The sequence below is a fragment of the Chrysemys picta genome, chromosome 23, assembly GCF_011386835.1.
Source record: "Chrysemys picta bellii isolate R12L10 chromosome 23, ASM1138683v2, whole genome shotgun sequence".
Classification (NCBI taxonomy): domain Eukaryota; kingdom Metazoa; phylum Chordata; order Testudines; family Emydidae; genus Chrysemys; species Chrysemys picta.
Genome location: NC_088813.1, coordinates 9,747,721 through 9,775,432, shown reverse-complemented (window position 1 = coordinate 9,775,432; position 27,712 = coordinate 9,747,721). Strand labels below are relative to the sequence as shown.

At 63.0% G+C, this 27,712-nt stretch overlaps 1 protein-coding gene across 4 annotated transcripts; it reads right to left on the bottom strand.

The window, feature by feature from the left end:
* Nucleotides 1-177: 177 nt before the first annotated feature.
* Nucleotides 178-27,712, bottom strand: MAP3K6 (mitogen-activated protein kinase kinase kinase 6). 4 transcript variants are annotated; one of them, XM_065577199.1, is made up of 29 exons: nucleotides 27,235-27,712; nucleotides 23,669-23,808; nucleotides 21,457-21,480; nucleotides 20,052-20,239; nucleotides 15,853-16,021; nucleotides 15,144-15,250; nucleotides 14,528-14,698; nucleotides 13,174-13,286; nucleotides 12,457-12,616; nucleotides 11,955-12,105; nucleotides 11,207-11,314; nucleotides 11,039-11,088; nucleotides 10,182-10,277; nucleotides 9,540-9,624; nucleotides 9,259-9,392; nucleotides 8,232-8,359; nucleotides 7,725-7,861; nucleotides 7,139-7,244; nucleotides 6,745-6,902; nucleotides 6,147-6,351; nucleotides 5,809-5,956; nucleotides 4,437-4,605; nucleotides 3,914-4,099; nucleotides 3,491-3,596; nucleotides 2,662-2,905; nucleotides 2,106-2,215; nucleotides 1,692-1,792; nucleotides 1,298-1,374; nucleotides 178-910 (listed from the first exon to the last, which is right to left on the bottom strand). In XM_065577199.1, exons 1-29 carry the CDS (start codon nucleotides 27,524-27,526, stop codon nucleotides 826-828), a joined length of 3,948 nt encoding a protein of 1,315 aa, XP_065433271.1. In that variant the 5' UTR covers nucleotides 27,527-27,712; the 3' UTR covers nucleotides 178-825. The 4 variants fall into 4 exon arrangements, with proteins under 4 accessions (XP_065433271.1, XP_065433272.1, XP_065433273.1 ...); XM_065577200.1 differs by lacking the exon at nucleotides 27,235-27,712 and adding an exon at nucleotides 24,941-24,961; XM_065577201.1 differs by lacking the exons at nucleotides 23,669-23,808; nucleotides 27,235-27,712 and adding an exon at nucleotides 21,583-22,842.

Sequence of the window (27,712 nt, the reverse complement as noted above, 5' to 3'; positions counted from 1 at the left end):
CAGACAGCCCGAGGGGGGCGCTGCCTCCTTGGGGATGGAGGAGGGATGCCAGCCTGGGCTGAGCTGGGACAGGGCTCCAAGAAGCTGCCGGGCCCACAGCGTGCCCCGCCGCCACCCAGGTGCTGACAGGTGCTGCCCCCTCCCCCCATTCTGCCCAAATGAGGAGGGAGCCGGGGGCACAGCTGGGAGGCTGTTTATTGCTGGAGTTTACAGTCACGGTGGGGGGAGGCCGAGGCCCCTGCGGTCCCCTTAGTTTCACCAGCAAAGCCCCACTGTCCTGCTGCAGCAGCCTCCTCTCTCTCCTGCCAAGGCAGCAGCGTGGGCACCTCCTTCGCCAGCCAGCGCTGGGGGGGTCACATGGGCGCGATGGGCAGGGCGGCAGCCGTCCCTCAGCAAATGGCCCCGCTCTCCCCCTTGCTACGAGATGCGGGCCCAGCAGGGCCGTAGCAACAAAGAACGTGGCCCCCTCCGAACATATGTCCGAGGGGGGCCCCTTCCAATGCAGAAACTGGAATGCGGTATTTATTTTGCCACTTTTAGGGGCCCCCTTCCTTGCAGGGCCCCCTCCGGTCGGAGGGTATGGAGGGCGCTCGCTACGCCTCTGGGACCCAGGGTCAAGCAGGGCAGTGGGCGTGAGGCTGCTCTGGGCCATGGTGCCCAGCAGAGCGATGGTAGGAGCCACCTGCCAGCTCGAGGGCAGAGGCGGCGTGGCTGGTTGGCAGGGCGTGAAGGCGGCGAGGCGGCGGTCAGCTCTGGCTGAGTGCGGGCGCTCGTTACGGCACAGGGAGGCCGATGCCGCAGGGGAGGCTGCGGCTGCCCCGTCTCTCACTCGGCTTCCCGCTGCGCCTGCTTGGCGAGGGATTTCCGGTGCTCCTGGATGGCTCCCCATAGCCTGCACACCAGCCCCCCTCTGGCAGGGAGAGACGGAGACGAGTGAGACACACCCCTGTCCCCCTTGGCACCGGCTGCAAACAGCCTCAATGCCTCGCCCTCTGGCTGGTGCCCAGGGGATGGGACGGGAGCCACACAGGGGGATGGTCTCCGTGGGCCTCACGCCCCACTCAGGGCAGGGTCTTTCCCCGGCAGAGTTGCAGTGAAACGCTCCCAGGGCAGAGTCTGCTCAGGCTGCCAGGACAGATTCATGGTTCACCAAAGCAACTCGCTCCACCGACCCCCAGCCATTGTGGCTGGGCTGGGAGGGACAAGCCCTAGGCGTGGCCTCTTGGCCCAGCCAGCAGTGCCCCTCTGGGGAAGAGGGCAGGGGCACTGGCCCTGGCTCCCCCTCCTGTCACCCTACCTGATGCCGGTGTAGAGCAGGTCGTCGCGGGTGGCGCAGGTCAGCAGGTCGGGCAGGGTGAAGCCGTGCTGCAGGAACTGGGGGAGAAAGCAGGTAGCGGAGCTGGTCAGCGAGGGGCGCTGCAGCCAGAGCTGGGATGGGGCCACCCCACTGGCTCCATGGGGAAGGGAATGCTGGAGGGCCGGGGCGTGTGGGAGGGATGCCCCAGACCCAGCTGCCTTATGCCCAGGCACCCGGCCCCCACCCCACCAGGGCCTGGGGGAAAGGGAGTAGGAGGTGTCCCACTGGAGCCTGCCTCTCCCTCTCCCTGCTAAGGCTGGGGTCGTGGCGGGGCCCAGGGCTGTCCCCAAGCCGCTGGCCCCTCGGCCTGGCTCGCACAGCGCCGGGGACGTACCGTCGTGGTCGCATCCTCATCCGCTCCGTGGCTCTGTAACCAGTCAACGAGGAGGGTGTCCACCGCCCCCTGCCGGGGCTCCCGGGGGTGCGCGGCCAAGGCTGTGCAGACAGAAGGGTTCGGACCTGGGTCAGCCTCCCCCAGACTCTGCAGCTCAGCCTTCCCCGTGTCTTTGGGCTCCAGCTGTGTGGCCCGGGGGAGACAAACCCAGCCCCTCGCCGCCCCGGAGACATGAGCCCCAACGTGGGGCTTGGAGGGAGACCCAGCCCCTGCCCCGATGTGTTCAGCTGGGGGGAGACCAAGGTGTGTTCCACCCTGCCATGCCCATCTCCCATTGCTTCCCCTCCCGCACTGCGCCCAGCAGCCCCACAGAGCTCCCCCAGCCCAGCTCCGGCGAGTCCTGGCATCGCTCACCTAGGGGCTTGGATCCCTGCAGAGCCCTGGCCTCCTGCTCCGCGGCCTGGAGCACCCTCTGCAGCTGCCTGTGCCACTCTCGCTCCTTCTCCAGCAACGCGTCCAGCAGCCTGCCACGCGCGCCGGGGGGACAAGGCAGAGGGGCTGGGAATCGAGGTGTGTGTGTGTGTGTGTGTGTGTGTGTGTGTGTGTGTGTGTGTGTGTGTGTGTGTGTGTGTGTGTGTGTGTGTGTGTGTGTGTGTGTGTGTGTGTGTGTGTGTGTGTGTGTGATGGGGGAGGGCGATTGCTACTGTACTCCCCGGCCCTCCATCCCGCCCAGCCTGGGCACGTCAGAGCCACAGCTGGGAGCCCAGCCCAAGTGTGGATCCTAATGCCCTTGGACTGGGAGAGTGGCACCGCCCTGGTGTGTGGATCCAGGCCAGGAGGGCGGCTGTGGGGTGCTGCCCCCTCCCGCGGGCAGAGGCTGGCACAGACCACGCCTCCCGACCCTTTGGGCCCAACAGCTGGCTGCGGGCCAGGCTCCCCTCCACGCGGGAGAGCAGCCGGGCGCTCCTACCTGCCTGTCTCCGCGCGGAGGCGGCTGAGCTGCAGCAGGAGTGGCAGGGAGTCCGCCGGGGCAGTACAGAAGCCCAGCTCGGTGCTGGTGCCGCTGCCAACGCCAGAACTTGGGGTCTCCACGCTGCCCCTCCCCCCGCTGGGCTGGCTCGGGGGAGGAGGCGCTCCCTGCACCTCTGGATCTTCCTCCACCTCCTCTTCGCTGCCCCCTTTGCCCAGGAGATGCGGCGGCTTCACCCGGAGTTCTGGAAGCGCGGGAGAAAGAAGGTGAGCGGGGAGGTGGCTGGCCTGGGGTAGGGACGGTGGGCAGAAGGCCGTGAGCCCTAGGGATGCCTCTGGGCACTGGGAGCCGAAGGGTCAGGGCAGCCCCACGGGCAGCGGGCAGGGGTGGGAGCAGCAGTGGGACTAGCGGTAGCATCTGACTGCCTCTGTTCTCCCACGACTCTAGGCCCGGGCAGGCGCCCCGTGCTTCCTGGTGGGAAATCTCCCTGCAGGAGCTGGGGAGGGCCATGCCCGACGGCCTCGGGCACAGAACTCCACGGGCAGGGCCCAGGGGTTCTGCCAGCTGATAGGATGGAGAGAGCTGGGTCTCAAGGCCCTGGCCGGAGGCCTCCTGCTGCCGTCTCTATATACAGTCCCAATATGAAAAGTTACCTTAGCAGCACCCCAAAGCACTCCAATGGGACCCCTGCCCCAGCCGCAAACCCACTGCCGCTCCGCTAGGGACCCAGCTGCCGCCCGGCCGGGCCCCGATTCCCCCTGGGGCTGGAGCCAAGCGGAACCGGAGCCAGGGCCACCACACAGCTCCCCCCACCCGCCCGCCCACGCACCTGTCACGAGGATGGTGAAAGCTGCCTGCACGGCCTGGCCCATGAGGTTATCCAGGGCGAACATCCAGTGCGGCTTGATCTGGTGCTGCCGTAGGAGCTGCTTCACCTGCAGGGATGGGAGAGGATGGGCCGCGCCGCCACTGGAGCCACCCGGAGACCTTGCCACGCCGAGTCCACCGCAGGCCCCGAGGGGCGACCCCCCAGCTCCCTCTGGGGTCCCCACCGGGCCTGGGATTACAGAAGCCCCGCCCCCTTTGTTCACTGGCCACACCCACCATGCTCCTGCGACTGCCCGGTGAGGTGTTAAAGGCAGTGGGTGCTCGGTACTTGGGGCAATTGAGTTTTAAAGGTCCCGGGCCAGGTGTGGAGGGAGAAGTGGCCCGGCCCGGCCCAGCAGCCTCCTGGGAAGGGCTGAGTACTCACCGTGTCCTGGAAGCTGAAGAGTGGCACCTGCACGTGGCGAAGGCTTAGGCCCTCCGCCTGCAGCGGGGCCTGGAGCCCCAGCAGGTCCTGGCTGAGCTGCCGGCGGCTGGGGGAGCGGATGTAGCTCTTGAGGCAGGACACCAGCTGGGCGATGTGCTCCGAGGACAGCCTCCCTCTGTCCCAGCTCTGGACGGGGAAGGGAAAGGCTCAGCCTGGGGGCGCGAGCGCAGACGGGCTCCCACGCGAGGCTGGGCTGGCAGCGGGAGGGGTCTCAGACGCACCCCGCGCCAGAGCGAGTGAGTGGATGGAAGTCGTACGTGACGGGCTCCAGGAAAAGGACAAAGGCCATAAAGCGACTGCAGACCCCCCGCCCCTGGAGCCAGGCTGAATGAGCGGCCCCCCAGCCTGGCACGGGGAGTTTAGCCCCTGACCTGCCGCAGAGGGGTCGGAGCCGCGTGCTGTCTGCCTCGTGCAGGGGAGGGGTTGGGCCTGGCTGCCGAGCCTTCGAGGGGCCGGCACTGACCTGGCTCTGGGCCTCCTCCAAGGCGGCCACGATGCTGGGCTGCTCCTCCGTCAGGATCTGGTGCAGGGTGGCCCTGCGCTCGCTGTCTTTCTTCAGCAGGAACATGCCGCCGCTCTCCTCGGGGGCGGGGGAGCTGCTGCAATCCAAACCAGCCGGCTCCCCGGCAGCCCTGGGGAGACGGGAGTTGGGGGGGGGGGGCAGGGACATGCAGTGAAGCTTGGGCACTGCAGGGGGGCAGGCCTGTGCTAAAGAGAGGATCCAGGACTGCAACTGACCCACTGTGGAGCCTGGGATGGGAGGGACGCCTCCCTTACAGGGCTGCCTGGGGCACCCGGCTCTGCTGCCCGTCTAGCCCTCTGGGATATGCACCTCCAGACACCCAGAGCGCTGGGGCTCGCAGCGAAAGGGGAGGGTTGGAAGAGGGGAGACACGAGCAGCCCAGTCAGTCCCCACACACCCGCCCCGGGCAGCCAAGCGGTTCTGGGGGGCGGCAGGAATTCACATGCTCCAGGGGGAGCCACCCCACAGCACTGCAAGCCCTTCGGGCTGGTGGGACAAGGAGACTTGGGGCATCCATCCCTGTGCACTGCAGATCCCCCTCCTGGGGAGTGAGGGGCACCCAGGCCAGCGTGGGGGACATTGAATCGTGGGGGACAGCTGGGGGGGTCTGTCATCCGATCCGAATCTCCCTGGACCAAGAATCCCAGGACAAAAAAAACCCTCCAAAACAACCTCCCTCCCCAGGCCCCTGCCATCGGCCACAGCAGCAGCTTGCGGCTGTCAGCCAGTAAACCGGGCTCTGGGAACACCAGGGACAAGCCCTCCTGATACCCCCGCATCACGGGGAGCGGGGCGCTCCGGAGAGCAGAGTCTGCGTTCCCCACGCGCCTGCCCCATCCGCCCGGTGGGCGCTGGAGCTGGAGGTGAAGACGCATAAAACTCAGCTGCAGTGACAGCTGCTGACCACCAGGTGTCGCCCAATCCCTGCCCTACAAACCCAGTCTGCTGCCCCCTGTCGAGTCCGGCCCTACATGTAGCAGGGGCTGGAGGAGGCCTTGGGGGGCAACCTGGGCACATCTGGCTGCTTGATCCCCTAAGGCAGGGGGCTCCCCTTCAACAGCCACCGCCCCGAGACCGTGCGCCCTGTGGGAGGGGTTAGGAAACCCAGCCAGGGATAAATGGTTGGGCATGGGGCTGCCCCACACCCAGGGTGTGGCTGGGGGCGCTAGTGGGGAACGTACCCATCCGGCTGGAGGTGCAGTGTCCAGCTGTGCTGCTGGGTGCAGTGTGTGGCCCTATCCCCCCCCCGCAGCCTGAGATTCTCAGCCTCCTCCCAAGCCTACCCCTCCTTCCCCCCGAAGGGAAGCCATACCCCTGGTAGCTGCGTCTCTGGGTCACCTCGCTGGAGATGTGGGCTGGCAAGCTGCTGTCTGCCTTGGCAGCTGTCCTGGGGGCCTGGAAGGGCAAGGAGGGGTTCCTGGCCTCGCTGGCCCCCTCTGCTGCAGGGGCAGGAGAGCTGGCTGCAGAGAGACAGGGCCGGTTACTTCAGCTCCTCCAGGGAACACAGCCCACCTGTAAGATACCATGTCCCGCCCCGCAAGCCCTCAGGCCTCTTCCTGCCCCCCCGGGCTCCCTCCCATCTCCTCCTCCTGCCCCCCCACCCAGGGCTTGCCCCTGTCCCCAATATCCTTCTCCTGCCTCCTAGCTCACCCGCCCCCAGTGTGCCTCCTTCCGATGCTGGCACAGCCTGGTTCCTGGTTTTCTTCCTGCTGGGGGCTGTCAGGAAGGGCTCCTGGAGCAGGGCTGCAGCGGGCGCCCGCTGATCCGGATCCACCTCGAAGCACCGGAGAATGAAGGCCTTGGCTGCCCCCGACATGGAGTCGGGCACCTCGGGGTGCATCTTGAACATGCCCACCTGGAGAGGGAGATGAGGGAGGGGCCATCACAGAGCCCTGGCCCCCCGTCCCCACCTAGCAGGGAGTGGGCCCAGAGGGGCACTGCCCCTTGGCTCACCCCCCCACAGGTACCCCGCTGTGCGGGCAGCACCAGTTTCCCCCACGTCACCCAATGGGCCTCAGTCAGGCCCTAGTCTCTGCCGAGGAGGCCAACAAGGGGCTGGTCAGTGGCTATGGCAGCCAGACTGGGGCATGGCCACTTGTCCACTGGGAGCAACAGCGAGACTCACCCCCCCATTTTGTAGTGGGGGAAGCCATAACCCTCCCCCGCCAGCCCCCACACTCAGAGAGGAGCTCGAGCAGTCAGCCCCGCCCCCCCTCCTCCCGACAGTACCAGCGAGCCCCGTCCTCACCTTGAACATGGCGGCCTGCGGGCTGCCTAGCTCATAGAACGGGGGGTTGCCCGTGGCCATCTCGATGATGGTGCAGCCCAGGGACCAGATATCGGCCGGCTTCCCGTAGCCTCGGGGGCCCTGGTCAATGATCTCCGGGGCCATATACTGCAGGGTGCCTGGAAAGAGACCAGAGCAACTGAGGGAAGCCAGCCCCCAACACAGCGAGCCCCTCCCAAACCCAGATGAGCCGGGGACCCCTTCCCTCCCCTCCTGCCTGGTCCCGAGGATGCCCCTGTGCTTGGCACTGGGCCTCAGTGTCCCCCATTGGGGGGGGGAAAGATGGCAAATGGCCCCTTCCCACAGCCCAGCATGCCGTAACCCAATGCGGGGGGCTTGCACCAGAGCCCCTCACCTGTGAAGGTCTCGGCGCAGGGGCTCATCCCAGCCAGCCTCTTGGAGGTCCCGAAGTCAGAGATCTTCAGCACCCCGCTGTAGGTGTTGATAAGGACGTTGTCTCCCTGTCAAACGCCGCCCCCCAATCAGAACCGGTCACATCTGTGGAGAGCCTCCCGGGGCGAGTGCTCAGAGACAGGGTGTGCTCCCCCCTCCCCCAGATCCGCTAATGCCCCTCGCTCCCGCTCTGTCCTGCTCTGGGGGTTGAGGGTGGATCCACCCCATCTGTGGGGCCAGAAGAGGTGGAGGGGGCGGTGAGACCAGATGCCGTGGAACTCCCAGAGCGGGGGGCAGGCCGGGGCCCTGCTTGGGACACCGGCGGCTTTGCGGAGACCGGAGCAGCCCGCTGAGGTGTTGGAAACCATCCTGGGACTCAGCACGGAGCCCAGGGCCCGGCTAGCAGCCTTGAGGGTGGCGGAGTCCCTGGATTAGCCCACCATTCCCCTCCAGTCCGGGGAAGGCCCCGGGCCCCGTGAGCTAGGTGGGCCCTAGTCAGCTGCCGTTTCTCCCACTCCGCACTCGCACGGGCCAGCCAACGCCCTCACCTTGATGTCCCGGTGGACGATCTGGTTGTCGTGCAGGTAGCGCAGGCCCTCCAGGATCTGCTTGGTGTAGAACACGATGGTGGGCTCGTTGTCCTTCAGGGGGCCCCACTTGGAGCGCAGGAGGGACGAGAGGCTCCCTGGGGACGGGGACGGAGATGGAAACCCCACTGAGCCCGTGTGCCCACCCCGAGTCCCCACGCCCCAGCACAGGGGAACCCGGCCCGGCCCCGCCCCAGTGTCACACCCCAGGCCCAGGGCTGGCACAGAATGGGGCAGGGCAGGAGCAATGCGAGGCTGTTAGGAACCCCCGAGAAGACCCCAGGCCACATTAGAGCCAAGGGCCGCCAAGGGCAGGAGACAGCTAGCCTGGGACATGGGGTCTGCGACAGGCCAGATGGGCGGCAGCACGTTCCCAGGCTGGGGCACCCTGCTCTGTGCAGGAGACCCCAGGTTTGGCCGCCTCTCTCCTCGGCATCTCCAGCCTGGAGCGGGCGCTCACTCGCCTACCTCCCGGCACCTCCTCCATGAAGATCTTGATGAAGCCGTCCTGGCTGATGGAGCCCAGGTACTGGACGATGTTCCGGTGCCGCAGGCGCTTGTGCAGGGCGATCTCCTCGTGCAGGGGCTGCGAGTACCTACACGGCGGGAACCGGGGCAGTGAGGGTAAAGGGCCAAGCCTGCCTGCTCCCTCCCAGGGGGCTGGGCAATGGGGCTGCAGTGCCCCGCACTCAGCAAGGCCATCCCCTCCCAGCGGGGCAGGAAAGGCAGGTGAGAACCAGGACCAGGCAGGTGCCCATCCACCCTGACACTAGTGCGCTCACACTGGGACTCTTGCACACCAAGTCACACTCATCTACCTCCTGTGCCCCCACCCCCACGGCCCCAGATCACCATGCTGCTGGGTACCCTGACTTTCCTCAGGACCCATTGCCTGAGGGTCACTGGTATGGGGCAGGGAGTTTCGGCCATACCCCAACTCACCAATGTCAGATCGGTACCTAATGGGGGTCGCGTGAGGGGCCATCGGAAAACCGATAACACCCTGATCTCTGATATTCTTGCGTGGGGCGTGTATGGTAACCCCCCAACGGTAGGAAACACGGAACTAAAACGTGTTCGAAGCGGACACGGCTGGGGAACGGGGAAGCAGGCTGCTTCCCGACGTCTCCATCCAGCTGCAATTGGCCACTCGCTGACACAGAGGAGGATGCCGGGGCAGATCCGTGTGTATCGCGGAAAGCGCCGGCGGGGGAGAGACCAGCATGGAGCCTTCTCCACCAGACTCCCTGGCACCTTTCCGCACAGTGGGGGCACTGGTCTCGGCCTAGAAAAGAGGGGCAAAGAGCCCCAGAGATCTGGAGCTGGATTCAATACCCTGGTTTGACTTTACACACCGACACGCAGGGCATGCTCGTCTGCTGGCTGGGAGCTACGGGGCACTCAGGGTGACAGCTCTGACTGGTCTGGGCTGAAGCTCAAAACAGGACAGAGGGGTCCACAGGAAGCACCTCCCCGCCCACCCCGCGGCTCCTACCTGCTGTCCCGCTCCGGGATCTCCTTGATGGCGATGCGCACCTGGTTGCTGAGGTCCCGCCCGGCGTAGACGACCCCGTAGGTCCCCTTGCCCAGGATCACCCTGTCACCCGTCTCTGTGTATTCGTAGTCGTACTGCGCAGGCCAGAGTAGGGTCAGCGTGCCTGGGGCTAGCTGCCCCTGCCAAGCCCCTCATGCACCCCCAGCTCCGCGAGCTGCACCCCAGTATCCACCAGAGACGCCTGCTCCGAGTGCGAGCCCGCGCCCGCCCCCGGCACTCACCTCCAGGTCCTCGTCCAGGCCGTCACCCGCCTCCTCGCCCCCCACCGCCAGCTCGGCCACGAAGGAGTGAATCAGCTTGCAGAACCTGCCGGCAGAGAAGGGAGAGCGTGCCTGGGCGTGGCCCCACTGCCCGGCCCCTTTGGGGGCTCCCAGGCTGGGCAACGGGCCCTGGAGAACCTCCCCACCACCACACACCGGCTCAGCGACCCACCCTGGCAGAGCGCCAACCCTGCTGGCTGGCAGAACCACGGGACCCCTGGGCAGACGCAGCAATGCCATGTGTGGGGCAGGGCCTAGGGCAGCCACACAGCCTGGGCCCCACCTGCCAGGATGGGGATGAAGTCTCTTCCGGCTCCCTCCCCCGCCTGGCCCTTCACCCCTCAAACCCAGCCCAGGGCAGCTGCTCCCCCCCACCCCCAGCAGGGGCTCTGGGTCGGGGGAGAGATCCTTTATCCCGTCCCCACAGCTCACCAGCGCCATGGTGCTAGGGGGTCCCTCTGCCTCCCCATCCTGCCCCATCACCAGCACCCCTGACCCACCAGCAGTAGCAGCGTTGGGGGTCCCTGCCCCTCCCCCACCCCAGTGCCCTCAACCCACCATTGGCAGAGGCATTGGGGGGCCCTGCCCCTCCCCCCGGCTCACCATTGGCAGTGGTGCTGGGTGGGGAAGTACAGCTGGAAGTCCTCGGCCGTGTGCAGCACGTACAGGAAGCAGCAGCGCTCGTCGCACTTGGAGATGCTGGAGAGAGAGAGAGAGGGGCCGGCCCCCACACCCCACAGTGAGTGTGGTGGGGGAGGGGGGGGCTGCTCCCACCCGAGCCTCCCCCCAGAAACCTCCCCCAGCTCCCGTGTGCTCCTGGGCTGCTCTGCCCTTGCGGCTTGGCACGGGCCACCGCACCAGGCCGGCGGCACCATCAGCAGGAGCAATGGGGCTGCAGGCCCTGGGGGTGAGCCGGGGAGGGGTGCGGGCACATCCAGAGCTCTGGGGCTGGCACTCCAGCTAACAGGCTCCTCCCTGCCACGCCAGCCCCCTTGGGGCGACGCTCACAGAGCGTTCGGGGCCGGCCGTGCTCCGTGCCCCCCACTCCACCCTTGCAGGGGGCTGGTCACTGAACGAACCGGCTATGCCATGGCCCTTGGAGTCTGCTCTGCCAGGCAGCACAAGACCTTCCCAGCTGCCCACCTCCTGCCTACAGGCAGGTCCCTCTCTGGCTCCTTGTGCCATACGCAGCTAGGGAGGCCAACACCTACTACAGGACCCACTAAGGGCCAGGCACTCAGCTGGGGGAGCCAGGCTTACCCCCCCCTCCCCCCGGCTTCCAGCTAGCCCTGGGCATGGGAACGAAGATGGACATTTCCCCAGTGCAAAGAGGGTGCTGGGAGAGGAGGGTTCTGCTGGGGACGCAGAGAGGATTTCCGGGTGGACGCAGGCTAACCAGGGAGCGCCGAGGCTGACGGAGAGGCTACCCCAAAGGGCAACCGAAGAGTTAAACTCCTCACCTGATTCCACGGATGGAGGAAGCCGGAAAGGTCCAGCTGGAGATCCCTCTCTAGGGGGAAAATAAACCCCAAAAAAACACGCAGCGTGAACAACGAGAGCCCAGAAAGTCGTCGCCATCAGGGGCAGCAAAGGGGTGGGCTCGCTCCCTGGGCTCCGAGCCGCCCTACCTCCTCCGGGGGGCAGATGTGGCACACCGTCACCGACTTTTCAGCCTCGCAATTGCACACCGTCAGCTGGGCTGGCTGCAGGACTTTGTTCAGCTCCAGAATCAGCACCTGGAAGGGAGGCGGAGAGAGAGGCTGGTGTGGGGGGTCTTTGCCCCTTTTCATTGCATCCCCAAGGGGCTGGAGGCAGGGGACCCCATGATGGGGCTGGGGGTGAGGACCCCAATGAATGCCGATATTCTTCTCCTTTCACCTAAGGATCCTGCTTCCTCTCCTGGAGCCCCCAGTATCCCTCCCTGATACACCCCCCCAGCCCGGAGCACATTTTAACCTGCAAAGGGCCGGCTCCAGGCTCTGCTCTCCCGCTGCTGCCAGGAGCCTGCTCCGACCCCTACACAGCAGCACTGGTGACTGAAACCCACAAGCCAGATTGCCACCATCACCCCCGGCTCCTGCACACCTGTCTGGTTTGTTACCAGGGCGACGGGGCAGCAGTAGCCGCCGGGTCTGTCTTCACCACACAGCTGGCCTGGCTTTCCCTTGGGTGTGGACCCTAGCCCCCACCCCCACCCACCGACAAACCCCTCCCATCCCATGCTCCGACCTGGGCGCCAATCACCCGGGCTAACTCTGCCCTCACCCTCCCTTATTGTCAGCACGCGCCAGGCCGGAGGCAGCTCTAGCGGCGCGACGGGACTGGACTCATCGCACGGAGCCGACCCGCCGCACCGAGCACCAGCAGGCTCCTCACCGGGCAGCGCTCCGTGGAGACGAAGGGCTGGCAGGACGCCAGCAGGAAGCCCATCCAGAAGTCAGCCTGCTCCTGCTTGGGCGTCTTGGTCTCTGGGCAGGTCTTGAAGTGTTTGTACAAGAGGAAGGTCTCCATGACGGAGGCCAGGTACCTGCAGTGACAGCCAGGGAAGAGGGTGAGACGGAAGGGAGGGACACCCCCCCCGCGGAAACAGCTTCTGGGTACTGCCAGGTCTCCCGTGCCGTCCCCCACGTGCCCAGGATGGACAAGTTCTCCCCGCGGTTCACTGGGAAAGCCCCACGGGCTGCCTCATTCCCCTGCGGGAAACCTCCCACGCAAGGGGCCGCTAGAGGAGACCCTGGCCCCCGAAGCTGGCCAAGCTGAGTCAAATGCCGATCTGCCCTCCCCTGGCAGAGCTCCCCTCCCGGAGGCACAGGCAGGGTGCTGCTGTTTGGGGGTCCCCCATAGGCTCTGGGGAGGGGCTGGCATTTCTGCCACCTACCAGACGGGGGCATTGAGTTTGTAGAGCTTCTCCGAGGCCCGGATGACTTTGCCCACGTCGTTGGCCAGGATCCAGGCGCCCAGGTAGAAGCCCACGTCCCAGTAATACTGCATCTTTTCCACGCTGCCCTTATTGCTCAGCAGACAGCTCAGCTTGACGCCTGAGGGGGGGGTTGGGGGGGAAGTTTCCTCTTCACCGCTGAGGGCAGGGCGGAGACACGCCCGGGCAGGGCAGGCCCGCCCAGCCACCGCCCTGCCCCATTCTGCCTTCCCCCGTCCCCTCGGCTCACCCCCACGCTTCACCTGCTCCCTTCAGCCCAGCCCCGCCCACTCCACGCTCTCCCCCCCCACCCCCCATGGCTCAGCGCCCCCAGCCGTACCCCCTGCTCTCGCTACACGCCCACCCCAAACCAAAGAACGTCCCCCAGTCTCTAGCAGATGAAGCTTCCCCTTCCCTTGCCGCTTGAACTGCACAAGACATGGGAGAGAAGCCAGGACGGACAGCTCCCCCCTTCCCCCCGAATTCCAAGGGACCCCCTCAGTGACTCATCTGGCCACAGAGTGCAAGAGAGACAAACCCATAAACCCCACACACCTCATAGCCCTTCCTTGGGCCATCGTCCAGGCCGTGCCAGGACTACGGGAGAGCCTGTTATAATCCCCGGAGGCCCACGGTGCTTTACCCACACACGACGGCGGCAGGGGAAGAGCCACTCACCTATTTGCCGGAGCTGCACGGAGGTTTCGAACTGGTGCCCGGCTGCTATGAGCAGGACGGCAGAGTTAATCCCAGAGTGGAGGCTCGGCTCCGTGTCAAAGGCTTTGCTGTACCTGGGGAGTTCAAACATGCAGAGATGCCAGTGACGAAACAGTCACCCGGCCGGATCCCAGGCAGCACCACTGAAATGCAGCCAGCTCTGGGGTGGTGGGCAGCAAACAACCCATATATGGCAGTGCAGGGAAGGGGCATTAATTCCAATGCCAGGGGAGCTAGGACTCTCAAGGTGCCAAAGGGGAGGGTGTCTCTAATACCCACTTGCTCCAGATGATGGCCCAAGGAAGGGCTATGAGGTGTGTGGGTTTTATGGGTTTGTCTCTCTTGCACTCTGTGGCCAGATGAGTCACTGAGGGGGTCCCTTGGAATTCGGGGCGAGGGGGGGAGCTGTCCGTCCCGGCTTCTCTCCCATGTCCTGTAAGGTCTCCTCCGTAACACCCCATAAACTCAGCTTATCTGCCTCTACATTGTCCCTTCCAGGAACTGAACCCAGACGTCCAGAACTCAGCAAAGCCCATAGACCCATGCACACGCTCAGGAGTGGCTGCACACCCAGCCAAGTGCACATGCTCCGTGTCTGTGCTCAAAACCCCGCTGGCCCAAGGAGCCCACCCCAGTCTCCCTGGCACGGGCCTCCCACCCCATCCCCGCCAGAGAGCCCCCCCGCCCTGGCTCTTACCTAGGGTTACCATATTTTGTGCCTCCAACTGGAGGACACTCCATGGCCCACGGCCCCACCCCAGCCCCGCCCACACCCCGCCCCCTCCCCAAAGTCTCCGCCCCCTCCCCTGCTTCCCGCGAATATTTGATTCGCGGGAAGCCTGAAGCAGGTAAGGGGGGTGTGGGGGGAGGAGGCGTGGCCCAGGCTGGCCCCCCGGTGTTTCCAGCCTGGGTCAGCTCGGGCCCTGGGGTGCCGGCCCCGGCCGACCACCCCCGGCCCGCCCAGCACTGCCGGCCCCCAGTGGCCCGGCGCACCCCCCGGCTCCTGGCCCCGCTGACCCGGCTCCCCGCCGGCCCGGCCGGCCCGGCTCCCCGCGGGCCCCGCCGGCCCGGCTCCCCGCCGGCCCGGCTGACCCGGCTCCCCGCCGGCCCGGCTCCCCGCCGGCCCGGCTGACCCGGCTCCCCGCCGGCCCGGCTCCCCGCCGGCCCGGCTGACCTGGCTCCCCGCCGGCCCGGCTGACCTCCCGATTTTCCCGGACATGCCCGGCTTTTGGGGATTTCCCCCCGGACGGGGATTTGAGCCCCCAAAAGCCGGACATGTCCGGGAAAATCCGGACGTATGGTAACCCTATCTTACCAGTAAAAGGCCTGGTCCCTTTTCTCTGTGTCCGTGAAGCCGGAGCCGATGAACATGTCCTTGTAAATGCGGCCACACATGCAGTACAGGTCGGGCGCCGCCCCTTCTCGCCTCTCCACCACCGGCAGGAGCACGGAGAGAGCCTTCTCCCGGTCCCCGGGCTGGTTCCGCCTGCCCAGATAACGGGCGTGCTCAACCGCCAGACACAACAAGCCAACGCCCCAAAGAGGAGCATCAAAGAGAGAGCTGGGGTCCAAGCTCCACTCCCCAGGCCAATGGCTCTCAGCCCGGCGGGATATAACGCCCTCTTTGTGCTCTGTCGCTGCAGAGGCCGAGGGCTGAATGGACCCCGGGGACTGATCTCCCCTCTTATCCCCAGACTGGGCAGGGGCAGCCTGGCGGAAGCTTGCTCGGATGCTGCCCGGTGGAGGGAGCATTTCAGGTTTCGATCCTCTCAGCCCAGCACCAGCGTCCATACGCAGGACACCCCGTCCTTCCCCTGCCGAGCACCCGGCCCAGCGCGACGGGTGCCCACCGGCTCCACTGGCAGCAGAGGGCGCTCGGCACCCCGTGGGGCTGGGAGCGGGGTCTGCGCCTGCCCAAGGAAGCGTCTCACCTTTCGAGGGCGAAGGTGTACTGGAAGCGGATGTTGTGCTGTTCGGCCACGTCGCAGGTGGGCAGGGCCTGCAGTGTCTCCACCAGCCTGATGATGGCGTCGTAGTCCTGCCGAGGAAGCCGGGGGTCAGGCAGAGGAGGTCCCGGGGGGGGGGGATAGGCCGGGCCTGACGCAACACAGGGGGCTCGGCAGTGGGGCGGGCAAACCACGCCACTCAGGATCGCAGCTCCTTCTGCGCCACGCATCCGGAGGTCGTGGTGCACTCGAGGAAATGGCCCTTGTGCCAGGACAGGCAGTGGAGCCTGCAGAACCCCGGTGTCCTGCGGGAGACCTTTCTTCCAGCATGGCCACCCACCGCCTTGGTGACAGCCAGGCCTGCTGGGCAGCCAGCTGCAGCGACACACGCGCTGGCCAAGGATGGGGGCTCTGCATCCGGGGACCCTGGCGAGCCCCACCAGCTCCCCCTTGGAGAGCCGTGGGCCAGCGCTGCACATGCTCGTGTCTGTGACCCAGGGCCAGCAACCTCCTCTGGAAGCCACAAGCCAGGGCCTACCCCTGGGCATCCCAGGCAACGACCCCACCTCTGCAGCCATCTCCCGTGAGCTTGGGCTGGTGCTCCCAAGGCCACGCTTCCTTCCGAGGACCCAGCCACCGCCCGCCTCACCCATCGTCCCACCCGCCCTGCTGGCGCGGGCCGGGGGCGGCTCACCTGCACATCCCGATAGGACAGGAGAAGGTTCATGACGATGTCCAGGCTGAGGAGCTCCACGCTGTCCAAGCGCTGCTGGATGTTGGCCAGCTCCCGGCTCAGCTGCTCCCCGCTGTACATCTCCCGGGCCTTGCGGATGTCCCGGCGGATCGTCTCCCGGAAATAGCCGCTGGAAAACCACCATGCTTGGAGCTCAGCGCAGCCCACTGCTGGATCATAGGCTTGATGGGGAGGGAGCCTTTGTCCTGGACAATTACCCACACCCCCCTGGGGCACTCAGTGGTAGTGGAAGGGGCCGGCTTGACAGCCCTGGGGTCTGAGGACTCTAGTTATCCGCAGGACAACGTCCCACCTATCCTATGTGAGAGGCGAGTTCCCATGGCCCACTCAACCCTCAGCCCCTCCACCAAGGTAGAGGACAAGGGAGACCACGTATCTGAAGGGCGCTACCTCTCATCAAGAGGGAGGGCGCATCTGGGGTAGGCCCAAGGGGCTGGAACGAGCAACACATGGAGCTGAGCTGGGCTGTGGAGAACAGACTAGGAAGGTCTCCCCCTGGCAGCGAAGTCTCCTGGAAGGTGGAGTTGGAAAAGGGTGGAAGCCCCGTTGCCTGGTGCAGTCCTGGGTCAGGGAACTGGCCCGGCCCTGGGAGTGCCTAAAAGGGGTCAGAAAGGGGACCTCAGACTAGGGTGGGGCTGAGCCGTGAGGGATGGGGAGCTGGGGGAGGGGTGACACAAAGCCCCTTTCCCCCCTAGTTTCACTTCCTTCAAGTCCCTCTCTGGTCGCAGTGGGGACCCATGCGCTCAGACAGCTGCAGACCCCACAGCCCAGCGCTGGGGCCCCCCAGGCCTTCACAGCGAGCTGTGAGTGCAGGGCTTCCCCCGCCCCCTGGTTCCCCAGCCTCTCCGGTAGCCATCATCGTCCCACAGAGCCCCGCGCTGGTTCCCCTGAGAGTGCTCCATACCTCCACCCTCAGCTGACGTCTAGCAGAGCCCACAGGCTCCGGGAGGCAGATTGCACCCGCCTGGAAGCACCCACCCCCCCGGCAACATCTCACAGCCCTGGGCCTTTCCTACTACACCCATCACCCCAGCCTGCATTCCCCTGACTGCGAATCCCGCAGCAGCAGGCCGAAGGGCCCCTTGTTGCTATCTCCGGAGGCTGACCCATCTCCAAAGGCAGGAAATTGCACTATGCCTGAGTCATTGCATCACAGTTCAGTTCTGCAGCTCCAGCCCCAGAAATAGGTCGTCCTCCTCCCCACAAAGGATGCAAGAAGACAGGGTGATGCAAGGCTCACAGCTGGGGCGGTCAGCGGAGCGGCGCTAGAGACCGGATCAATCCCGCTGAGCCAGGTCAGAACCAGCCCTTCCTGTTCCTGCAAACTAGAGTGACTGGCCTTTAAATGTTGACACCCTGCAACGGGCGTGAGATGTGTAGGAGCCAATCTCTGAAATTCAGGCTATTTAACTGGAAACGGGCTTGCCACCCGCTTGGGGAACTACGGGGAGGCTCGGCCTTGAAAGGTTTGCCAACCTCTATTTTTGCAGTGTGGATGGAGGACGGAAAAAGGAGAGAGAAAATGCCTTTAAGCAGCTTAAAGTGGCTGCAGCCCATTGGTTTGCCCCTAGCTTGTGCCACTCCCATACGGGCAGGGGGCTGAGGAGTGCAGGGAAAAGCCCGGTTTGCAGAATACATATTTCCTTGGCGTGGTCATGTCTGGAACTTGTACGGTGCCTGCTCCGATCAGCACCTTCCCAAGGCGCAGAGAGCCCAAGGAAACGCCTGAGCATTGAAACACCACGACGTCTAGCGGCCAGGGCATTGCTCTGGAGAGCAACCTTGTTCTCTGCCACTGCTCCCATTGGAATCAATGGGGCCGCTCACCGAGAACAGTGCTGGGGAGCTGAGAGAACCCGGCTCTCATGGAGGGAGACGAGGGCCTTGGACTTCACAGGCTGGGGAAGCTCATCATAGAATCTCAGGGTTGGAAGGGACCTCAGGAGGTATCTAGTCCAACCCCCTGCTCAAAGCAGGACCAATCCCCAACTAAATCATCCCAGCCAGGGCTTTGTCAAGCCTGACCTTAAAAACCTCTAAGGAAGGAGATTCCACCACCTCCCTAGGTAACCCATTCCAGTGCTTCACCACCCTCCTAGTGAAATAGTGTTTCCTAATATCCAACCTAAACCTTCCCCACTGCAACTTGAGACCATTACTCCTTGTTCTGTCATCTGGTACCACTGAGAACAGCCGAGCTCCATCCTCTTTGGAACCCCCTTTCAGGCAGTTGAAAGCAGCTATCAAATCCCCCCTCATTCTTCCCTTCTGCAGACTAAACAATCCCAGTTTCCTCAGCCTCTCCTCATAAATCATGTGCTCCAGACTCCTAATCATTTTTGTTGCCCTTCGCTGGACTCTTTCCAATTTTTCCCACATCCTTCTTGTAGCGGGGGACCCAAAACTGGACATAGTACCCCAAATGAGGCCTCACCAATGCCGAATAGAGGGGAACGATCACGTCCCTCGATCTGCTGGCAATACCCCACTTATACAGCCCCAAATGCCATTAGCCTTCTTGGCAACAAGGGCACACTGCTGCACATCCACCCAGCCCAGCTCCCTGCACGGGCCATCCCTCGTAACACCATGCCCTGGGCAGGTCATCGGCTGCGGGAATCAAACCTGGGACCTCCAAAGGTGCTTCCCTGGCCAGAACCAACCTGCTGAGGGCAGCACTCGAGCCCCCCCCCCAGTGGTGGCTGGGCCACATACAGTGGGCAATAAGCCTGCTACAGCTGGTTCTTAGCTCAGGCGGCTGCTTTAAGATCCAGCGGTGGCAGGCTCAAATCGGTGCTGCCAATGACCATGCAGGGGCACAGCACCGCCCTAATCCCCCTGCCGTGCACTCCTGTCACCCCCTGGGCCGGCCAGCGAATCTCCCTGGGCTCGGCCATTAATTCCACTTGCCGGGGAGAGTCACGTTCTGTCATTAGTTCCTGCCATGGCAGCGATGTGCTGAGAGTTGCACACAGGCAGACGGGGGTCCAGGCGCCCTGGAGGAGGGGCAGGCGCCGGCCTGGGCAGTTTTCCTGGCTCTTTGTGCAGGGCTGACCTCAGCGCTACCCTGGCAGGTCAAGTTGGAATAAAAGCGAAACCAGCGATGGACGTTGGGGGATCCTCGCCCGGGGGAGTAGGGTCTGAGCCAGGGGTGAGCAAACCTTTTGGCCTGAGGGCCACACTGGGGTTGCTAAACTGTATGGAGGGCCGGGTAGGGAAGTCTGTGCCTCCCCAAACAGCATGGCCCCCACCCCCTATCCGTCCCCTCCCACTTCCGGCCCCCTGACTGCCCCCCTCAGAACTCCCGACCCATCCAACCCCCCTGCTCCTTGTCCTCTGACCGCCCCCTCCCAAGACCCCCGCCCCTAACTGCCCCCCAGGAACCCCACCCCTATCCAACCCCCCCCCCGCTCCCTGACTGCCCCGCCCCCTATCCACACCACCGCCCCCTGACAGGCCCCCGGGACTCCCATGCCTATCCAACCCCCGCCCCTGTTCTGCATCCCCTGACTGCCCCCCCAGAACCTCCACCCCATCCAACTGCCCCCTGCTCCCTGTCCCCTGACTGCCCCCCTGGGACCCTCCACTCCCCGCCGCCTTACCATGCCAGAGCCAGCCACACCGCCGCGCTGCCCGGGAGGAGCAGCGGGCCAGAGCACTGGCGGTGCAGTGCGCTGAGGCGGTGGGGGAGGGGGGACAGTAGGGGAGGGGCCGGGAGCTAGCCTCCCTGACCGGGAGCTCAGGGGCTGGACAGGATGGTCCCGCGGGCCAGATGTGGCCCGTGGGCCGTAGTTTGCCCACCTCTGGTCTGAGCCAAAGGCAGCTAAAGTTAATAGGAGTCTTTCCATTGCCTTTCATCTGCTTTGGGCCCCCATGCTCGGAGCTGGGGGGTGCCACCCCACACCCCCTCCGGTTCTAACTCCCCAGCGCTGCATTTATGTCCCTGCCTCTAGGTGCCAGCCAGAGGCTTGTGCCAGCCCCAGCTGGGCCCAGGGAAGACTCCCCCCAGCCTGTCCTCTCAAGCTCACTGCCACTCAACCCCCCAGGTTTCGGCTGGAGCTGGTTTCCAGGGGCCGGGCCCTGCCCTCGCTGAAAGCCCCGCCTCCCCCCCGAGTGCGCTTGGCCGGGCGGTGCGGTACCAGGAGCTGGTGGGGGTGCCCTCCAGCAGCTTGGTGAGACGCCCCGCCAGGGGGGTGAAGAAGGCCTCCACGTTGAAGCTGGGCTGGAAGAGCTCGGTCAGGCACTTCATGGTGCTGGCGTCGCAGCACAGGACTTTGTTCTGGGCCGTCACCACGTAGGGGATGAAGGTGTAAGTGCCGCTGCAGTCCTGCCAGGAAGAGACGGGGTGCCACGAGTCAGGGGGCTGGGCTTCTCCCCCGTGTCCCCCCCATCAGCCCGTTCATTCCCTAGGCTCTCAGCCCAGACGGCCAGCGAGGGATACCACGTGGTCCCCATATAGGCGGTGGCGTTTGTGACGGAGACGCTGCGGTGCTGAGACCCACCAACTCGTTCCATGTAACATCCTCCAGACAGCAGGGAAAGGAAGAGGAGTGGAACTCTCCCCCAGCTCCAGCCAAACCCCGCCCACTTGGGCGGCCGAAATATGACGTCACGTACCATACAGCCCGCACAGGCCTTTTTAATACAATCTGTCCCGCTCCTTTGCTGCATTCTCCAATCAGCAGTGAAAGACTTAAACAACCTTGGCATTTAAATAGCCATTATTAAGCTCCAGAGTTAACACCCCATTGAAAAGCGATAAGGCCGCTCACTAGTTGTTGCCACCTGACAGCAGACAGCTTGAAACCACTTCCCCGAGCAGGCGAGAGACATGAAAGGCTTCCTACCTCAGGCCCTCTCCAAGCAGGTTCCTTGGGGCCAGGGGACTGCCAGGCCCAGGTGCGGGGGTGGGTAATCCGTAGCTCTCAGGCCAAGGGGAGTTTGGGCATCTGACCAGAGGCAGGTGGTGGTGAACGAAGGTGTCCACACCCCAGCAGAAGCCTGAGCCCACCTCGCGCAGCCAGAAAGCTGCAGCCTCGCTTTCCCAAGCTAAGCTCGTGTCTTCCAGGGGGTGCAATCATCAGGCTGGGGAGACCGAGGAGCAGCTGAACCTGGGCTTTAGGTCACAGGCAGAAACACGTTTGGGGGCTTCAGCCATCATTAGCCCCCCCCCCGCCCCGCCATCTCTGCCTGACAGCAAACCAGGTGCAGAGAGCAGGGACCTGCTGTAAGATTCAGCTGGGCACGTCCCACGTGATCAGCTCCCTGCTCCTGAGTCTGGGACGTGGGGGGCTGGGGGGATCTCTATCCTTCCCAGCCTGTTTCTGCTCATGCGGAACAGGAGGTGGGTGGTGGGGGCGGGGGGCAGCACATGAACCAGCACTAAGCTGCATTGACAGAGCTGTTTGCAAAATGCCAGGACTGGAACAACAGGGAGGCGGCTAGAGGTGAGGATTGAGGGGGGTATGTGTGAGAGAAGAAATGAGCATAAACAGACAAGGTAAAAAAAAAAAAATTGTTTCACAGAATGTAAATTACACTTACTGAGTTCTTCTGGCTGATATCCTCCTAGAGAGAGAGAGAGAGAGAGAGGGTGGGTATTTAGCTGTCCATCAACTGACACGGAGCATGTTAGCCACTGAAACGAGCCAATTTGGGAATCTATTTTACATGGTAGGTGGTGAGACGCCATGGCGATGAGCAGCAGGAGGACACACGGAGACAGAGAAATTCACTAGGGCCCAGCACTCGGGCTCAGTTCTCTCTCGCCAACATCCAAACTGCAACAGAGATCAGGGGAATGGAAAAACGCATCTATTTCTGTTGGGATCTGGCTGGGTTTGAACCTTCTCCCTGGACGAGTGCAGCACCAACTTTGGAAGCAGAGGGCGTTTGCAGAATAGGTCGTTAGTAGGGATCATTTCATTACTGGGAAAAACAAGACCTTTAACATTTTGCTGGCTCAGGGTCACTGGGTGGAGGGCCTGGAAAGGAGGCAGTCTGTATTTTACAGCCTAGCAGCAGATCACCCATTTGCTGTATGCTTCCCCCCCCTCCGTGGCCTAGCACTGGAGTGCCCTTTCATCCCTGCGTGGGTCAGAACCGCACCCGAAATACAGCGCTTGGGTCAGTACTGCCTACGGAGGGGAGGGCATGGGAACACGTGGGGCTCTTCTGAGCTGACATTTCAGGTCCAATTTTTCCCAAAGCAGCGGGGCTAGTTGCCAGCACTGGGCCGAGGTACTGAAAGGTGATAGGGTGAAAGTGACACAAAAAGAGACTCTCAGAACAGATGCATCTGATTTGAAGCAGGGGCGGCTTGGCCTGTCCCTCCCGCACTGTTAATCGTTTATTCCCAGGACAGAGGATTCGTGACTATCTCTGAGAGGTCCCCATACGCTAGAGACGCTCAAAATCACATCATGCCGATTGCTGTCTTGCACCCGGTTTCTATAGTCAGGTGACTGCTGCAGCAGATCTCCCCCACTGCTAGGGTTAGAGATGGGGGCTTTATCCCAGGGAAAGGCCAGGCTTCGGGGCTTGGGGCAGCGGAAAGCGCTCCAGTCTAATGGTTCTTGAGATTGCGACAGCGGATTCCATGCTGGAAACAAAGCATAAGGGTAATCGGACAGACGGGGATTTTAAGATTCCCAACAGCCCACGAGGGCTAGATGCGCTGGAGTGGCTCAGAACAGATGCATTCAGAGCCAGTAAGCTTTCCTAAGCGCTTGACCAATGACCAGAAACAAAATGCTTCGAGCCCCAGGATCCGGATAATCTTTGTTCAAAATCCCATTCGTTTTGCTGCCATTTAGATTAGCTGGTCAGTTCCGGTTCAGAACGGTGCTTTTTGTACAGGCTTCATTTTAACCCAGGAGAGGAAGGATGGGCTTGGGGCTAAGGCACCAAACTGGGCCCCGGGAGATCTGCAATCAGTTCCCAGCTCTGCTACTGACTCCCCAGGTGAACCTTGGGCAAGTCACTTTGTCTCTGTAGGCCTCCTGTACAAAAAAAAAAAAAGGAAAATACTCTCTCTCCGCCACCCTGGGTGTGGTCTGTTTGGACGGTCAGCTCGGTGGGGCAGGGACTGTATCCTATGCTCCTGTACTGTGCCCAGCACAATAGGGCCCCGATCTCAGTTAGAGCTTCTAGGTGTTACCGGAATACAAGTAATAAGCAGCAAGTTCAAAAAGTCCAGTGTTTGGATCAGCTGAGGTTGCTCTTGCCAGTTTCCTCATGTCACATTCTAGGCCCAGGCGTTTCATTCTCACAGGAGATGGACGATGAGGAGGGATAACGCCACGTTGCAAGGGGTCTGCAGCCTCCTCCTATTCTGCTACCCCGCCAGCTCCCAGCCGAGAATCCCGCTGAGTCCAAGTTGCTGGTGAGTGCCGAGGGCTCAGCAGAGAGCTCACAGTCAAAGTAGCCCACGCAGCTTTTGCAAAGGACTAGGGGAGCTGCATTCATCTAGCGCTTCCTGTCTCAAGACCTCGGCCCTCTGAGGGAGGGAAGTATTGCCCTTCCGGACTTACAAGTGGGGAAATTGAGGCACAGAGAGGCAACATGAGGGGGCCAAGCAGAGGCCAAACCCAGGCATCCTGGCTCCCAGTCCGCTGCTCTAACCACCTGATTTTACCTCTCTAACGCTTCCATCTCCCACGTAGACATTTCCCGGCTAACGTGGGCATTTCTCGCACACGCGGTGGCTAAGAGCTCGGACGCGGCTTGCGGGACAGAGGGGCACCGCCCCACCCACCTTGAGGGCCTGCAGGTCCGGCAGGTCGGTGTGGCAGCACAGGAGGACGTTGTTGGTCATGCTGAAGCTCTCCCGCACCCCGAGGTGGTAGAAGAGCGAGGGCTGGCACAAGGAGTTGCTCACTTCCACCACGGCCACATCTGCGGGGAAGGAACAAGGGACCATGAGACACCAGCCTACATCGCTCACGGCCTTTCCTCTCCCTCAATCCCCTCCCCTGAGCCCGATCACTACCTCTCCTGGCCAGAGACCGCTCAGTGCAGCTCCACTGCTCTCCTCCATGCTCTGCAACATGGAGCCCTGCAAATCCCATTGCCTGTCCTGGCTACTGCACATAAACCACCAGGCCCAATTACTCAGCACAGGAAGGAGGATGCATTCCCAGCCAAGGGCTCCTGCAGGCCGCAGTGTCACTGCTTCATCTCTCCGTCCATCTCACACTCCCTCCAGGAGAGCGGAGCGATAGCGGACAGAGGGCACCGAACCCCACGCAGGGGGGGAGGGATAGCTCAGTGGTTTGAGCATTGGCCTGCTAAACCCAGGGTTGTGAGTTCAATCCTTGAGGGGACCATTTAGGGAACTGGGGTAAAAATCTGTTTGGGGATTGGCCCTGCTTTGAGCAGGGGGTTGGACTAGATACCTCCTGAGGTCCCTTCCAACCCTGAGATTCTATGAAAGGCCCAGCCCCATCTCCCCTGGGGTAGCCAGGTGGGCTGATCATTGCAACACATACGCGCAGGCAGGTTTTACAGACTGTTTCAGTGGGCCAGGAAAAGCCAGACGCCTCCCCAGACCCGCAGCTAGAACAGAACCGGGTGCGAATATCGCAGATACTGTGAGGCACCCCCAGTGACCATGCAACAACCCACTTTGCGCTTCACCATCAGAGGGGTAACAAAAAACAGCAGCACTTCAACCCTCGCAACCTGCCCACATGTTGAGGTCCAGCTGTATTATAGCACCACTAGGGGAAACTGAGGCAGGGAGACGTTAAGGGCCCCATTTCCTGAGGTGCCAAGGACCCCCACTTCCTGTTGACGTCAAGCAGAGTCACAAGTGCTCAGCAGCTCTTGAAAAGCCAGGCCCCGGCATGGTTTATCCAAGGTCAGTAGCAGAGCCGGGGACAGAACCCAGGACTCCTGAGTCCCCTGTCCCTGTGCCCGCTCCAGTTAGTGACTCTGGCCAGCAGCGTGGTGCTGGAGGGCACACGCCAGAACAACCGACTCATTCACCCAGCCAGGAGCATTGCCCGTGGGTTAGCCAGACTCTGACCTTGGGATCTCTTTGTCACACAAGGCTGCCAGCCAACCTCCTGGCATTATCGATAAAACAGCGTTTCCTCCCCCAAGCCCGGCTGCCTGCGTTGAAGCCAGAATAGAGGCGACAGAGGCTGAAGGTGAGATGGGACCATTCAGATAGAATAAATCACATTAAGCAGAGAACATCCCCCCCGCCTACCCTCTCCTAGGGGGAGGGGAGGAATCTTTTCCCCCAACCCACTGCCAAGGGCACAAATCCAAGCCACCACTCCCCCCGGCCACGGGATGCGGGTGGCTGAGGTCCCTCCTCTGCTCCAGAGGAATCGGGAGCATCACAGATGTCGGGTGAGGAAACCCCAGACCGACGGGAAGTCAGTGACCACACTGCACAAGTTATTTCCACATCGTTTGACATCCTTCTGCTCCAGTAGCTTCTGACCCCGGAGCCCTTCTTAAAGGGCCAGGCTCTCACGTCTGATTTGTCCTCAAAGGGCGTACACAGAGCTCGCCACCCCTGTGGTGAGGAGTCTAGTAGGCTGGGATAAAACCGCCTCCCCCCATAGCAGATTTAAAAGACATTCATCGATTATAAAGCCAGAAGGGACACCCAGTCTGACCACCTGCATAACAGGCCAGAGAACTTCCCTGAATTGGCTCCTGGTCGATCTGGAAAATCTCCTTTAGAAAAACAGCCCCTCTTGACTGAAAAATTGCCAGGGAAGGGAGATGCTCCAGCCGCTTCTCCGACGTGTGAAAATAAACACCAGAGCAAAATCCGCAGTCCAGAGAAAGTGGCACACCCAGTAGCCGCAGCAGAGTGGCCAGGGAACGATTAGTCCATTGACAGAGCCCTGCGCGCATACAAAATTTGGTATCCGCATCCGATCCGCACACGGGGTCTGTGGACATGTGCGGATTTGCGGGGCTCTATCCATTGAGACTGGAAGCCCTCGGACACCGAGTGGGACATCCCGTGCCTGGTCAGGATCGGGGTAGTTGGCACTGCCAGTGTTTATGTTGCATCTCTCCTGGTAGCTTTCATCGCCACTAAATAGGGTGACCAGACTGCGAGTGTGAAAAATCGGGACGGGGGTGGGGGGGATAATAGGAGCCTATATAAGAAAGAGAGCCAAAAATCGGGACTGTCCCTATAAAATTGGGACATCTGGTCACCCCACCACTAAATTCACTCACACACACACACTCTCTCCTGGACTGTGAGTTAGGAAGGGATATTTTCTTGTCTGCTTTCAGGCAGCACCATCCCGCAATGCTAACTGAGCAGAGACCAATCGGAGCTGCCGGGATCTGTGTAATAAAGCAATGAGGGTTTGCCATTCTTCCCCCAAGATGGCAGGGAAACAGTAACCAGGTCAATAAAGAGGAGGAAACAGAGGCAGGATGGTCTGGTGCTTAGAGCACAGCACAGGGAGTCAGGTGAGCTGGGTTCTAATCCCGCTGCTCACACACCTTTGCTCACTGATCTCTCCTTGGACAAGTCACTTAGCCTCTCTGCAAACATTCAAACACCTGTTAAATGAGGGTAACAGAATAGAGACAAACCTCATTTTAATAGCGCAAGATCATAGGTGCTGGAAGTAGGGGGTGCCGGGGGCACTGCCGCGACCCCTGGCTTGAAGTGGTTTCTATCGTATACAGTTGGGTTCAATGGCTCTCAGCACCCCCACTCCACTACAAAAACTGTCCCAGCGCCCCTGTGCAAGGCTGTTTGTGGGCGTTAGCAATGGAAGGTGCTAAATATTACACAGAATCGATCACTATCGAGGGACTTCATAGCAACGCTTGGGATGGAGCTCGGAGCTCTCTGTTCCGGAAGGCCAGGCTCCGGCCATGTGAGCTAAAGAAGAATCTCCACAGGGAGATAATAGGGGGGCTATGACACACAGATGAGCAGTTCCCACTCCACCTGGTAGAGGTCAGTGGTGTACAACCCCCCCAGCTGATGACAGGCTCCAGGGGCTGGATGATTTCAAGGAAGGAGAAGGCCCATTTCATCTGCCAGCAGCTGGCTGTGGGGCGGGGGGCATGCCCAGAAGCAGCCCTGCTCTCTCCCCTCCCTCGCCCCCACCCCTGACAGCCCTGGGGGTGCAGCAGCTCCCAGGCTGGGGGCTCAGAAACAGAAATGGGAAGTGACCCCCCCTGCCCCAGATTGGGGGGGGGGGGGGTTGATGAATGCTGCAGCCTCCTCCCCGAATCCCTCCCCGCCGGGAAGCCGCCCGACTTGCTCGTCCTGTTTCGCCCGCGCCCGAAGCCCCTTGGGCTGAGGCCGGGCGCAGCTCATCTCACCGGCGTTGTAGAAGCGGTCCATGGAGCCGGGCTCGCCCAGCGCCAGGGTGCCGAAGGGGACGGTCTGCAGCTCCGCCCGCACCTCCCGGCAGGCGTCCCGCAGGCAGCGCAGGGGCAGCGACTCGCCCGAGCCCTCGTTGAGCACGAAGACCACGCTCAGCGCCCGGCCTCGGCTGCTGCTGCCCCGGCGGGCCTGGGCCCCGGCCAGCGGCTTGCTGGGGGCGATGGCCATGGCCAGGGGGTCCTGCCAGTAGCTCCCCGCGCGCTCCGCCAGCCGGCTCTCCCCGGCCATGCTGGCGCCTGGCCCCCCCGCCGGCCCAGAGCTGGTGGGGTGGGGGCCCCGTGCAGCGGATCCCCCCGGCCGGGGCACAAAGCCGGGCACGGCCGCTTCCGCCCGGAGTGCGGCAGTTCCCGAGTTGGGCCAGTTGCAGCTCACGTGGGGCCCCCGAGCCCCACCCACCAAAACTTTCCCTGTGTG